The sequence below is a fragment of the Gopherus flavomarginatus genome, chromosome 5 (genome assembly GCF_025201925.1).
Source record: "Gopherus flavomarginatus isolate rGopFla2 chromosome 5, rGopFla2.mat.asm, whole genome shotgun sequence".
Lineage (NCBI taxonomy): Eukaryota > Metazoa > Chordata > Testudines > Testudinidae > Gopherus > Gopherus flavomarginatus.
The window spans coordinates 95,590,206-95,603,799 of NC_066621.1; the positions used below are offsets into that span (position 1 = coordinate 95,590,206).

Genomic DNA, 13,594 nt, shown 5'->3' on the forward strand with positions numbered 1-13,594 from the left:
AGTATATGGTACCCTCCAAAGGGTACGAATACCTATATACCCACCCTCCTCCATGGTCCTTGGTGGTTCAATCCGTCAATGAGCGAGAGCGCCATAGCGAACAAGCCCCCGCCCCAAAATTGCAGGAGGCTAGACGGATGGACCTGTTGGGACGTAAAGTCTACTCTGCAGGGGGCCTCCAACTCAGGGTGGCGAACCAACAGGCCCTGCTCTGTAGATATAATTATAACACCTGGCAGTCAGTGTGTAAATTCACTGAGCTGGTCCCACCAGACTCCCGCCAGGAATTCCAAGCCCTTCTTGAGGAAGGAAAGAAAGTGGCTCGGACGTCCCTGCAGGCCTCCCTCGACGCTGCGGATTTGGCGGTCAGAACCATGGCCTCGGGAATTACCGTGAGGAGGATCTCGTGGCTGCAAGTCTCAGGTCTACCTCCTGAACTGCAGCACACCATCCAGGACCTGCCGTATGGACCCTAGGCTACAGAGTCTTAAGGACAATCGGGTGATCATGCGTTCCCTTGGGATGCACACCCCACAGACCCAACGGAGGTCCTTCCATAGCCAACCTCAGCGCCCTTACTCCCCGCCCAGACCGCGACAAGACTTTGGCAGAAGGCGCGGTCGTGGGAACCGCAGACGACAATCTGGGTCCCAAGGCGGACACAATACCGGTCCCGCCAAACCAGCGACGGGCCCGAAACTGAACTTTTGAAGGTGCGCCCGAGAGCAGAGCACCAGTCCTTCCCCAGGATCCCCTTCAGTTTTCCAACCGCCTTTCCTCCTTCCTCCCTGCGTGGTCCCAATTAACCTCGGATCGTTGGGTCCTACGCACGGTGGAATTTGGATACCACCTCCAATTTATTTCGCCCCCTCCCTCTCATCCCCCCCGTCCCTCTTCAGGGGCCCCTTTCACGAGCAATTCCTCTGGCAAGAGGTTCACACGCTCCTCTCGATCGGAGCTATAGAGGAGGTACCGGAGGAATTAAGGGGCAGGGGATTTTACTCCTGATATTTCCTAATCCCCAAAGCAAAAGGAAGTCTTCGACCCATCCTGGACCTGCGAGGACTCGACATGTTTTTAAAGAAGTGAAGTTCCGCATGGTATCCCTGGGGACCATTATCCCTTCCTTGGATCCCGGAGACTGGTATGCTGCTCTCGACGTGAAGGACCCATATTTCCATATCGCTATTTATCCCCCGCACAGACGATACCTACAGTTTACGGTGCATCGCCAACTTTTCCGATTTGCGGTCCCTCCGTTTGGCCTCTCTACAGCCCCTCGCGTCTTTACAAAGTGCATGGTGGTAGTGGCCGCCTTCCTCCGTCCTCGGCGAATACATGTGTTTCCTTACCTAGATGACTGGCTTATTCGAGGGACCTCTGAGGCCCAGGACACCTGGCACGTAGCCATCATCACGGACCTATTCGAGAGACTGGGCCTGATGATCAATCTAGAGAAGTCTACTCTCGTACCCACTCAAAGAATAGAATTCATTGGGGCCATTCTGGACTCCAAACTCACAAAAGCCTGCCTGCCACTGCCCCGGTTTCAGGCACTAGTCTCTGTTATAAAAAGCCTCCAAACCTTTCAGACGACCTCGGCTTGCACCTGTCTGAGCCTCCTTGGTCACATGGCCGCATGTCCCTTTGTAACCAAGCACGCAAAACTACGTATGCGTCCCCTTCAAACCTGGCTCGCCTCAGTGTACCGTCCAGCCAGAGATACCATAGACATGGTGGTCACCATTCCTCAGAGCATCTTAGACTCCCTCAACTGGTGGCTAACACCCTCCCTGGTTTGTGCAGGACTGCCGTTCCATCCGAGGCAGCCCTCGGTGTCCCTAACGACGGACGCGTCATCTCTCGGCTGGAGGGCTCATCCAGACCATCGTCGCACGCAAGGCCTCTGGTCATCTCAAGAGCTAGCGTTGCACATAAAAGTCCGGGAGCTGAGAGCAGTCCGCCTGGCTTGCCAGACGTTCCTACAACACCTGCAAGGTCGTTGTGTTTCAGTGCTTACCGACAACTGTGTTTCAGTGCTTACCATGCACTACATAAACAAGCAGGGAGGGACTAGATCCTCCCCCCTTTGACAGGAGGCGATCCAATTGTTGGAATTTTACATAGCCCACTTGATAGACCTTATAGCATCGTTCCTCCTGGGAGTCTGGAACACCCTGGCAGACCATCTCAGCAGATCTTTTCGGTCTCACGAGTGGTCGCTTCTCCCGGACGTTCTGCATTCCATCTTCCAGAAGTGGGGCTTTCCCCACATAGACCTCTTTGCTTCCCGCGACAACAGGAAGTGCCAGAAGTTCTGCTCCTTCCAAGGTCTAGCCCCAGGCTCGATATCGGACGCCTTCCTAATCTCATGGAAGAACCAGCTACTGTACGCCTTTCCACCCTTCCCACTGGTGCACAGGGTTCTCTTAAAGCTCCGCAGGGACAGGGCTCACCTGATCCTGATCGCCCCTGCGTGGCCCCGACAGCGCTGGTACACCACGTTGCTGGACCACTCGATAGCCAACCCGATCCCTCTGCCCCCGCATCAGGATCTTATAACGCAGGACCACGGCAGGCTTCACCACCCGGACCTGCAATCCCTCCATCTCACAGTGTGGCTCCTGCATGGTTAACCCAGTCGGAGTTACGTTACTCTTCCCCAGTGCAGGAAGCACTCCTGGGCAGCAGAAAACCTTCCACCCGGTCTACACACTTGGCCAAGTGGAAGCGATTTTCTTGCTGGTGTCAAACACAAAATGTAACACCCACGGAGGCTCCCATTCCCACTATATTGGACTACCTCTGATATCTTAAACAGCAAGGCCTCGCTATCTCATCATTGCGAGTGCACTTGGCGGCTATTTCTACTTTCCACCCCGGAGAAGGTACTTACTCCGTCTTCTCCCACCCTATGGTCTCGAGGTTCCTCAGAGGTTTGGAGCATCTATACCCCCTAGTACGACGCCTCGCCCCTTTCTGGGACCTCCACTTGGTCCTGACGAGACTTACGACTCCTCCATTCGAGCCATTGGCGACCTGCTCGCTCCTATATTTGTCATGGAAAACAGCCTTCCTTGTGGCCATCACATTGGCTAGGAAAGTCTCTGAGCTTCGGTGTTTCACAAAGACAAGGCGCAGTTACGTCCACATCCAGCGTTCCTCCCTAAAGTAGTCTCGGCCTTCCATCTCAACCAGGACATATTCCTCCCGGTCTTCTTTCCCAACCGCATACATCTCGTAGAGAACAGCAGTTGCATTCCCTTGACGTCCGTAGGGCACTTGCCTTCTACATTGACTGAACGAGACCCTTCCGCAAAAAGCCCCAACTTTTTGTGGCAGTGGCAGATCGGATGAAAGGCCTACCCGTCTCCTCTCAGAGAACTTCGTCATGGGTAATGACGTGCATCCATACTTGCTATGATCTAGCTCATGTCTCTCCTGGACATATTACCGCTCATTCTATCAGGGCTCATGCCTCATCGGCCGCTTTCCTAGCTTGAGTACCCATCCAGGAGATATGTTGAGCAGCTACGTGGTCTTCAGTACATACCTTCACTTCCCATTATGCCCTGGTGCAGCAATCCAGAGAGGACGCAGCCTTCGGCTCTGCGGTTCTACACACTGCAATATCTCACTCTGACCCCACCGCCTAGGTAAGGCTTGGGATTCACCTAATTGGAATGGATATGAGCAAGCATTCGAAGAAGAAAAGATGGTTACTCACCTTTGTAACTGTTGTTCTTCGAGATGTGTTGCTCATATCCATTCCAAAACCTGCCCTCCTTCCCCACTGTCGGAGTAGCCGGCAAGAGGGAACTGAGGAGCGGACGGGTCGGCAGGGGTATATATTCGGTGCCATAGTGGCGCCACGCCAGGGGACCCCCAGCCGACCCACCGAGTGTTGCTAGGGTAAAAATCTTCCGATGGCCGTGCAAGCAGCACGCACACACCTAATTGGAATGGATATGAGCAACACATCTCGAAGAACAACAGTTACAAAGGTGAGTAACCGTCTTTTCTCAGCTTCCACCAAGTCAGCAGTACGGTTGGCGTAGACACCTGGATCAGTATAAGTGGGCATACAAGCAAGAAAGGAAGAGACTTCCCCCTCATCTGGGCAGCCACACCTCTCTAAACAGCCTATTTGAATCTTCTGTCAAAGCCAGCATACCTACAATATAAGATCTTGCAGACTGTCTTCCTCCGTTTGGGAGTGGGTTGTCATATTTCTTAAGTGCATGGCAATCCATCATCTCCAAGAAGTAGGTGCTACAGCACAATGGAATCAGGATATACCCTCCAATTCCTGTCCTCCTTCCCTGTTCCTTTTTGGGAACCATCTAACAAATAAGTTCTGAGACAAGAGGTGCAGACTCTATGTTCTTTGGAAGCCACAGAAGAAGTGCTCTCTCAGTATCAAGGAAAAGGATTCTACTCAGGATACTTTCCAATACCCAAAGCAAAAGAATGTCCCAGGCACATTCTGAATCTTCAAAACCTAAACAGATACATCAAGAAGTTGTGATTCCACATGGTCTCCCTCACAATTATTATTCCTTGTTAGATCTGGGAGATTGGTCTGCTGCCTTTCACTTGAAAAATGCATGTTCCCACATCCATATGACCATTCACCATGTCCACAGGAAATGTCTAAAGTTTGTAGTAGGAGGGGACTACTTTCAATTTACAGTTCTAGCCTTTGGCATTTAATCTGCCCTGAGGGTTTTCACTAAGTGCATGGCTGTGCTGGGACATCCAAGAATATCTTTACCTGGACAACTGGCTGCTGTGAGGAGTTCCTGTCAGCAGGTATAGGAAAGCATTCATCAAACATTCCACCAGTTTTCATGCCTAGGCCTGATAATGAACAGAGAGGAACTGAGTCTGTCACCCCTCCAAAGGATGGAATTCATCAGAGCAGTCCTAGATTCAGTTCTAGCCAGGACCTCTCTGCTGCTTTCAAGATGTCTAGCCATATGAGACATCTGCCTATCCTTCAAGAACCATCTTCATACATCAGTAAGGCTCCTGGGGCATATGGCAGCATGCACATATGTGACCCCACATGCCAGGCTGGATCTCAGGGGGTTACAAACATGACTTAAGTCAGTATATCAACCCCATATACATCACCTGGACAGTCTAGTATGTATCCCTGGCAAAATCTTACCCTGGTTGGGTTGATGGAGGATCCAAGACAAGGTGTGCAGGGGAGTTTTTTTGTACCTGCCTCTTTTTTCCATAACTGGTAATGGACACTTCAGACATAGAGTGGTGAGTGCATCTGGGAGCCATGTAGGTTCAAGGCTTGTGGTCCACTTCAAAGACGAGGCCTGCCCATAAACATTCTCAAGCTATTGCATGTTGTTACCACATATATGTGGCAGAACTGTTTAAGCATCTGCCAACAACACCACAGTTGTGTTCTACATCAGTAATCACGAGGCCTCCAGATCAGACAGTGTGTGCCAGGAGGCAGTCAGGCGGAAGAACTTCTATATACAAATTTGCTTGATATTCGTAGTACCACACCTGCCAGGGGTTCAGAATGATGTAGTGGACAAACTAAGCAGGTCCTTCATCTTGGATCATGAGTGGTCCCTCAACAAGTCTATTCTAAGATCAGTGTTTCAAGTAGAGGAGGGAAGGACTGTTTTTTCTAATCCAGTGACTACTAGGTTCTTAAAAGATCTAAATAGACTGTTCTCACATTAGGGACCTTTTCCCAGAGTGGGATTTGAACTTAGTGTTATCTGCCCTCGTGGGTTCCCCTTTTGAACTGTAAGCCACTTGCTCATGGTGGCATCTTCAATTAAGGTGGCCTTTTTAGTAGCCATCATGTCTTCTAGGAGAGCTGTGTGGCCTAGTAGTGGATCCTCTATGTACTGTTTTCTTCAAGGATGAGGTACAACTTAGGCCATGTTGCAAGTTTATTTCCAAAATAGTGTTAGACTTTCATCTCAATCAGTATATGTATTTACCAGTTTTCTTTCCAAAGCCACAGAGTCATAGGGGCAAACAAAAGCTCCACCTGCTGGATGTTCAAAAAACATTTGTGGCTTTGTATTTAGAAAGAACAAAGCCCTTTTGGTTCTCTTTCCAATTATATTTGTCTCCTTTGCAGAATGAATGAGGGGTCATCCTGCAACAGTGCAGTGGCAGTCCAAATGGGTCACCAGTTCTGTTGTCATGTGTTACAATGCCATGGGTGTTAGTCCTGTAGAAGAGTTGTCTACACATTCAACCAGAGCTCACTCAGCACCCACAGTATTTGAGTAACATCCCATTGTGGTGATTTGCAGAACAGCAATGCAGTTCAATCCACAACTTTGCTAGACATTGAGTGATTGCTACTGCATCAAGGGAAGATGCTAATATAGGAAAGTACTTTTGTAGTTTCTCTTCCAGTGAGACTCCTAGCCCCATCTCCATAGGAGATTGGGAGTCACCTAGTATAATGTACATATACAGTCACTCAAAGAAGAAAGAACGGTTACTAACCTTTTTCATAACTGTTATTCTTTGGGATGTGTTACATGTGTTCATTACATGACCCTCCCTCCTTCCTCAATGCATCAGTTGTTCATCTAAGGGTCTGGTGTGAAGGAACGGGAAATGTGGCTACTCCCTTTATGCCTTCTTGCTTCGACTGTGAGGAGCCCAGAGCATGGGTGTGACCACCCTTCAGGGTATCGTTTATGAAAACTCTTCAGCGCTGGTGCTCGAGATGCTCTCACACCTAATGCAATGGTCATGTGCAGTGCATGTCAAAGGACAACAGTTACAAAAGGTGACTAACCTTTCTTTCCTGTTGAAAGGGGTTAAAATGGAGATTAACATTCAAAATGATAAAAAGAACGAGGAGTACTTGTGGCACCTTAGAGACCAACAAATTTATTTGAGCATAAGCTTTTTTGGGCTAAAACCCACTTCATCAGATGCATGCAGTGGAAAATACAGTAGGAAGATTATATAGATATAGATATAGATAATAATAAATATGCAGAGAACATGAAAAAATGGCAGTTGCTATACCAACTCTGAGACTAATCAATGAAGGTGGGCTATTATCAGCAGGAGAGCAGCAGGAAAAAAAAATCTTCTGCAGTGATAATCAGGATGGCCCATTTCCAACAGTTGACAAGAAGGTATGAGTAACAATAGGGGAAAATTAACATGGGGAAATAGTTTTTAGTTTGTGTAATGACGCGTCCATTCCCAGTCAGCATCACTTGCCCCATAACCTCAGCAATGCAGAACACAACGCCATCCACAGCTTCGGGAACAACTCTTACATCATAATAAGGCTGACAAAGGAGGTGTTGTCGTCATTATGAATAAGTTGAAATATGTACGAGAGGCTGCTTGGCATCTCTCTAACTCCACATTCTACAGGTCATTACCCTCTGATCCCACTGAGGGTTACCAAAAGAAACTACACCATCTGGTCAAGAAACTCCCTGAAAAAGCACAGGAACAAATCTGCACAGACGCACCGCTAGAACTCCAACCAGGGGTATTCTGTCTGCTACCCAAGATCCATAAACCTGGAAATCCTGGACGCCTCATAATCTCAGGCATTGGCACCCTAACCGCAGGATTGTCTGGCTATGTAGGCTCTCTCCTCAGGCCCTATGCTACCAGCACTTCTAGCTATCTTCGAGACACCACTGACTTCCTGAGGAAACTACAATCCATTGGTGATCTTTCAGAAAACACCATCCTGGCCACTATGGATGTAGAAGCCCTCTACACCAACATTCCACACAAAGATGAACTACAACAGTATTCCTGATAATGTTATGGCAAACCTAGTGGCTAAACTTTGTGACTTTGTCCTCACAACTATGTCACATTTGGGGACAACGTATACCTTCAAATCAGCAGCACTGCTATGGGTACCCGCATGGCCCCGCGGTATGCCAACATTTTTATGGCTGACTTAGAACAACTCTTCCTCAGCTCTCGTCCCCTAATGCCTCTGCTCTGCTTGTGCTACATTGATGACATCTTCATCATCTGGACCCATGGAAAAGAAGCCCTTGAGGTACTCCACCATGATTTCAACAATTTCCATCCCAGCGTCAACCTGAGCCTAGAGCAGTCCACACAAGAGACCTGCTTCCTGGACACTACAGTGCTAATAAGTGATGATCACATAAACACCACCCTATACCGGAAACCTACTGACCGCTATACTTACCTACATGCCCCCAGCTTTCATCCAGACCACATCACATGATCCATTGTCTACAGCCAAGCTCTAAGATACAACTGCATTTGCTCCAATCCCTCAGACAGAGACAAACACCTACAAGATCTTTATCAATCATTCTTAAAACTACAATACCACCTGCTGAAGTGAAGAAAGAGATTGAAAGTGCCAGAAGAATACCCAGAAGTCATCTACTCCAGGACAGGCCCAACAAAGAAAGTAACAGAATGCCACTAGCCGTCACCTTCAGCTCCCAACTAAAACCTCTCCAGTGCATCATCAAGGATCTACAACCTATCCTGAAGGACGATCCCTCACTCTCACAGATCTTGAGAGACAGGCCAGTCTTCGCTTACAGACAGCCCCCCGACCTGAAGCAAATACTCACCAGCAACCCACACCACACAACAAAAACACTAACCTAGGAACCTATCCTTGCAACAAAGCCTGTTGCCAACTTTGTTCACGTATCTATTCAAGAGACAGCATCATAGGACCTAATCACATCAACCAAACCATCAGGGGCTTGTTCACCTGCACATCTACCAATATGATATACTCCATCATGTGCCAGCAATGCCCCTCTACCATGTACGTTGGCCAAACTGGACAGTCTCTATGCAAAAGAATAAATGGACACAAATCAGACGTCAAGAATTATAACATTCAAAAACCAGTCGGAGAACACTTCAGCCTCCCTGTACACTCAATTACAGACCTAAAAGTCACAATTCTTCAACAAAAAAAACTTCAGAAACAGACTCCAATGAGAAACTGCAGAACTGGAATTAATTTGCAATCTGGACACCATTAAATTAGGCTTGAATAAAGACTGGGAATGGATGGGTGTGATGGGGTGGTGCCCCACCTCCTGAGAAAAAGGCTGGAACAGGCCTTTGACTCTGGCTGCCAGCTTTTGCAATCAGCAGAGGCCTGTTTGGTTGCCTCTGCCTTGCCCTGATTGGCTCCTATCAGGGCCGGGTTAGGCCCTATATCGGGGTCAGCAACCTTTCAGAAGTGGTGTGCTGAGTCTTCATTTATTCACTCTAATTTAAGGTTTCGTGTGCCAGTAATACATTTTAATGTTTTTAGAAGGTCTCTTTCTATAAGTCTATAATATATAACTAAACTATTGTTGTATGTAACGTAATTAAGGTTTTTAAAATGTTTAAGAAGCTTCATTTAAAATTAAATTAAAATGCGGATCTCCCCAGACCAGTGGCCAGGACCCGGGCAGTGTGAGTGCCACTGAAAATCAGCTTGTGTGCCACGTTTGGCACAGGTGCGATAGGTTGCCTACCCCTGCCCTATATAAAGGCTGCCTAGCAGGAGGAAGGGGAGTTTCTCCCTGACTGCCAAGGGAGGAGGACTGGCTCCAGGGCTGAAGGTAGCACCTTGGACAGAGCAGTGCTGGGGAAGGGCAGAAGGAGCTGGGGAGTTCCAGCCAAGGAAAACCCCAGGCTTCAGACCTGGCTACAAAGGGCTGAGCAGGTGCACAGGGCTGAAGGGGAAGTGGCCCAGGGACAAGTCTGATAAGGGAGGAGAGAGCGCAGGGAGGCTGCTGCTAGAGGGTCCTTGGGTTGGGACCCAGAGTAGTGAGGGGGCCTGAGTCCCCCCCTTCCCCTTGCACTATACCTGGCTGAGGAAGAGTGTGGCCTGATACAGGCTGTGGCTGGCCCCTGTGACAAAGGGGCTAGACTTTGAGGCTGCAGCCGGCCACTAGAACAGGAGCAGACAACGGACAGGACACCACTGGCAGAGGGCGCCCTGCAGAGGACAAAGCTAATTCCCAGGCATGCCAGCGTGAGGCACTGCAGGGGTGAGTCCCACACCTCTACAGTGGGTCATTACACAAACTAAAATCTATTTCTCCATGCTAATTTTTCCCCTACTGTTAATCGTACCTTCTTGTCAACTATTTGAAATGGGCCATCCTGATTATCACTACAGACTTTTTTTTCTCCTACTGATAATAGCCCACCTTAATTGATTAGTCTCCTTAGAGTTGGTATGGCAACAGCCATTTTTTCTTGTTCTCTCCCTATATATATCTTCCTACTGTATTTTCCACTGCATGCTTCTGATGAAGTGGGTTTTAGCCCACGAAAGCTTATGCCCAAATAAATTTGTTAGTCTAGAAGGTGCCACAAGTGCTCCTTATTCTTTTTGCTGATACCGACTAACATGGCTACCACTCTGAAACTTAAAATGATGGGACTTTTCTTTGGAGAAAAATGTGCTGATAGTTAAAAGAACCTGAAAAAGCAGTAGGCTCTGATATACATTGCTAGTCATTCTGCTACTTGGATATTCAAAAAGAACGGCATGTAAGGATTTCTTTAAAAACTTGTATTGTGTTTTTATTCTCTGTGGCTGCCAGGTACTCAGAAGGTTGCAGATAAAAGACTCTATTATAACTAGAGCTGCTTTGTTGGAAATACAAAAAAATAGTAAAACCTCTTGTTTCAGGTTGAATCGAAAAAGTCTTTCAAAATTTTTAGCAAATTGAAAAGTTAAACTTTGAGATGAGTTGAAACAAAATGTGTTTTGTTCTGACTCTGATTTTATCATTTCTATTTTGGTGAATTTGAAAAAGCTAAGGAAAACTAGTTCCACAAGATGGCAGGGAAAGGAGGTGGTTCCACTTTCCTCATGACTGTTCACCCAATGTTAGGGCACTTACCTGAGACCTGAAAGGGCCACGTTCAATTCCACCCTCTCTGAAATGGAGAAGGGATTCGAACTTGGGTCTATCACAGTGCAGTAGAGTACCTTAGCTATGTGGCTATGGAATATTCCAGTTGGGTTCTTCACAGTCTCTCCTGTTGAAGCTGTTCCAAAACTTATAAATAATTAAATAATCATTGGAGCACAGACTTGAACTTGTGTCTCACATATCCTATGTCAGTGCTCTAACTACCAGACTAGAGTCATTCTCACCCTCTTTCCCTGGCTTCAAGACTATCCATTTTAATTCATAGTGGCAAATTCACAGACTCTCTCTCTCTCTCTAGAACATCACATAGCTAAATGGATAGGGCACTCCCCTGAAATGTGGGAGAGACGAGTTCAAATTTGTACTTCACATCAGAAAGAGAGAGGAACTGAACTTGCATTTCCCACATGCCAGGTGAGTGCCTTAACCACTGGGCTAAAAGATATGAGGAGACCACCTCCTCATTTCCCCCTCCAGCCGCTTTTGAATCTAGTCCTCCTTTGTTTTTATCAAAATGCCCAAAATCTAAAATGGAAAATGTTGAGTTGGGTCAACATGAAACGTATTGTTTGGACATTTCCAAAATTTTTTGGTTTGGTCAAAACTATTCTGCGAACTCAAATGTAAATTTACAAATAGTTTTAGGTGGACCGAAACTGAAATTTCTCCCCATAAATGTTGTCCAGCTCTAATCCTAACTGACAAATATGCCAAAATCACTTTTCTGCTAGATCCAAGTTGGTGTGCTTCAGGTTATCTGAAATCAGAAACAGTGAGTCACATTTTCAAAAACATCTTCTAAATTTAATGTCTGAAATATATAGAGAATTTTGCATATAAATTTAGAACACCTTCTCCATTTTTAAATCAAGATTGGATGCTTTTCTAAAAGATATGCTCTAGAATTATTTTGGGGAAGTTCTGTGGCATGTGTTATACAGGATCTCAAATTACATGATCATAATGGTTCCTTCTGGACTTGGAAACTATTCATCTATAAGATGTGGTGTCCTCAAAGAGTACAATGGATGAGGGGCGAGTTCTAAGATGCATTTCTTAAGACATCCATTGTGAGCAGTTTAAGAAAACCATCCAGTGTTGTAGCTATATTGGTCCCAGGATATTGGAGAAACAATGTGGGTGAGGTAGTATCTTTTATTGGACCAATTTCTGTTGGTGTGAGAGATGTAAGCTCGACACCTTGTCTCTCTCACCAGCAAAAGTTGGTCCAATATAAGATATTACCTCACTCATCTTGACTCAGTTTAAGATAAGATAAGTAAATAATTTATTAACGTTATCTGTGAATACTGTTATTGGGACTGCTCCTGAAAATGTTCTTATGTTTTGATTAGGGTCGGAATTTGGCAGATCTGCGTCGGAGCCAGTCTCGAGGGACCTTCACCATGAGTACCACCCTGCGCCTGGGAAGGCAGATTCTTGAGTCCATTGAGAGCATTCACTCTGTGGGATTCCTGCACAGAGACATTAAACCAGTAAATTCCTTCTTAAACCAAAACCAGTAATGAATATGTTGGCCTTAGCTGACAGTATTAAGAAGAAAGGGCAATGTATTAGATGTTAATTTGAAAAAGTTAGAAGGGGAAGAGAATTAGATATGAATCTTTCAAGATGGCATTGAAAAATTTATTTAATTTGTGCCAGACTGCAACTGGTATAAATGGCGGTCGTCCTCCAAGTCATCTTGAATTAGCATTTTCATCTGTCAGTTATAGAGACCTTATATAGCAGTAACTCCCACCGCAGAATAAAATATGATTAGAGATTATTTGGACTATAGAAGCAGACTCTTAATGTAAGAAATCAAAGGGAGTAAACTTTAACCATAGGAAATATTTGTAAGAGTTTTAATAGTAATTTCATAATATTGAATTAATTTAATTTAAGTTGTGGTATGGAATCTAATGTATGAATAACAAAGAAAAACAAACCATCTCTGCATATGGAAGAAAACTGTTGTCGCATGCATGATATGCTACGTTGTCAAAGCCCAAGCTTTGGATAAAACCCACTAAAAATAGAAAGCTTTTGGTTGCTTGAGTATAGTGTAGGTACAGAAATTTTATTTGGGAAAAGCAACATACTGTACATAATTCTAAAGGAATTCCTCAGCAGTTATTATGGTGTTCTGATAATTGATTATTCTGTAATATTATGCTTGTTTTTGTTTGGAAGTCTTATTCACCAACAAAGACACTGAGTTTTCAATTTCAAAAAGTATGCACAAATTTAAATAGAAGATACAGTATTAAACAAGCAGGATATTTAAGACATGGTCAGCTCTAACAGGGAAGACTAACTCCTGAAGATCTCAGTGCCTTTAAAATTAAATATTTGCCTGATTATGTTTTTTAAAGTATTTTAAATACCATGTAAATACCATTTTGTTCCAACCACAAAAAAAGATAGCTACAGTACTGCCTTTACATCACTTGCAAGCTGGCAGTTGACTAACATAAAATGATGAATAATAAGCTATGCTTTACTTAAATAAATTAATAGCTTATTATAGATTGTATAGTGTGGGTATAACTTATAGGTTGTTTTAATTTACAAAGTGTTTTCATTTGTTTTTTTCTGTTATCTCTATTGAAGTGATTTTGCATTAGCCATTGTGAATATTCTTTGATGACGTTTTT

At 45.5% G+C, this 13,594-nt stretch overlaps 1 protein-coding gene across 5 annotated transcripts in view; it reads left to right on the forward strand.

Annotated features, from left to right (window-relative positions):
• The window catches only part of TTBK2 (tau tubulin kinase 2), a 202,933-nt gene that overhangs the window by 88,202 nt on the left and 101,137 nt on the right, over positions 1-13,594 (forward strand). For all 5 annotated transcript variants that reach the window (XM_050956637.1, XM_050956635.1, XM_050956639.1 and 2 more), the window contains one exon: positions 12,290-12,430. In XM_050956637.1, coding sequence (XP_050812594.1) covers positions 12,290-12,430 — 141 coding nt within the window. The remainder of the gene's footprint in view (positions 1-12,289; positions 12,431-13,594) is intronic.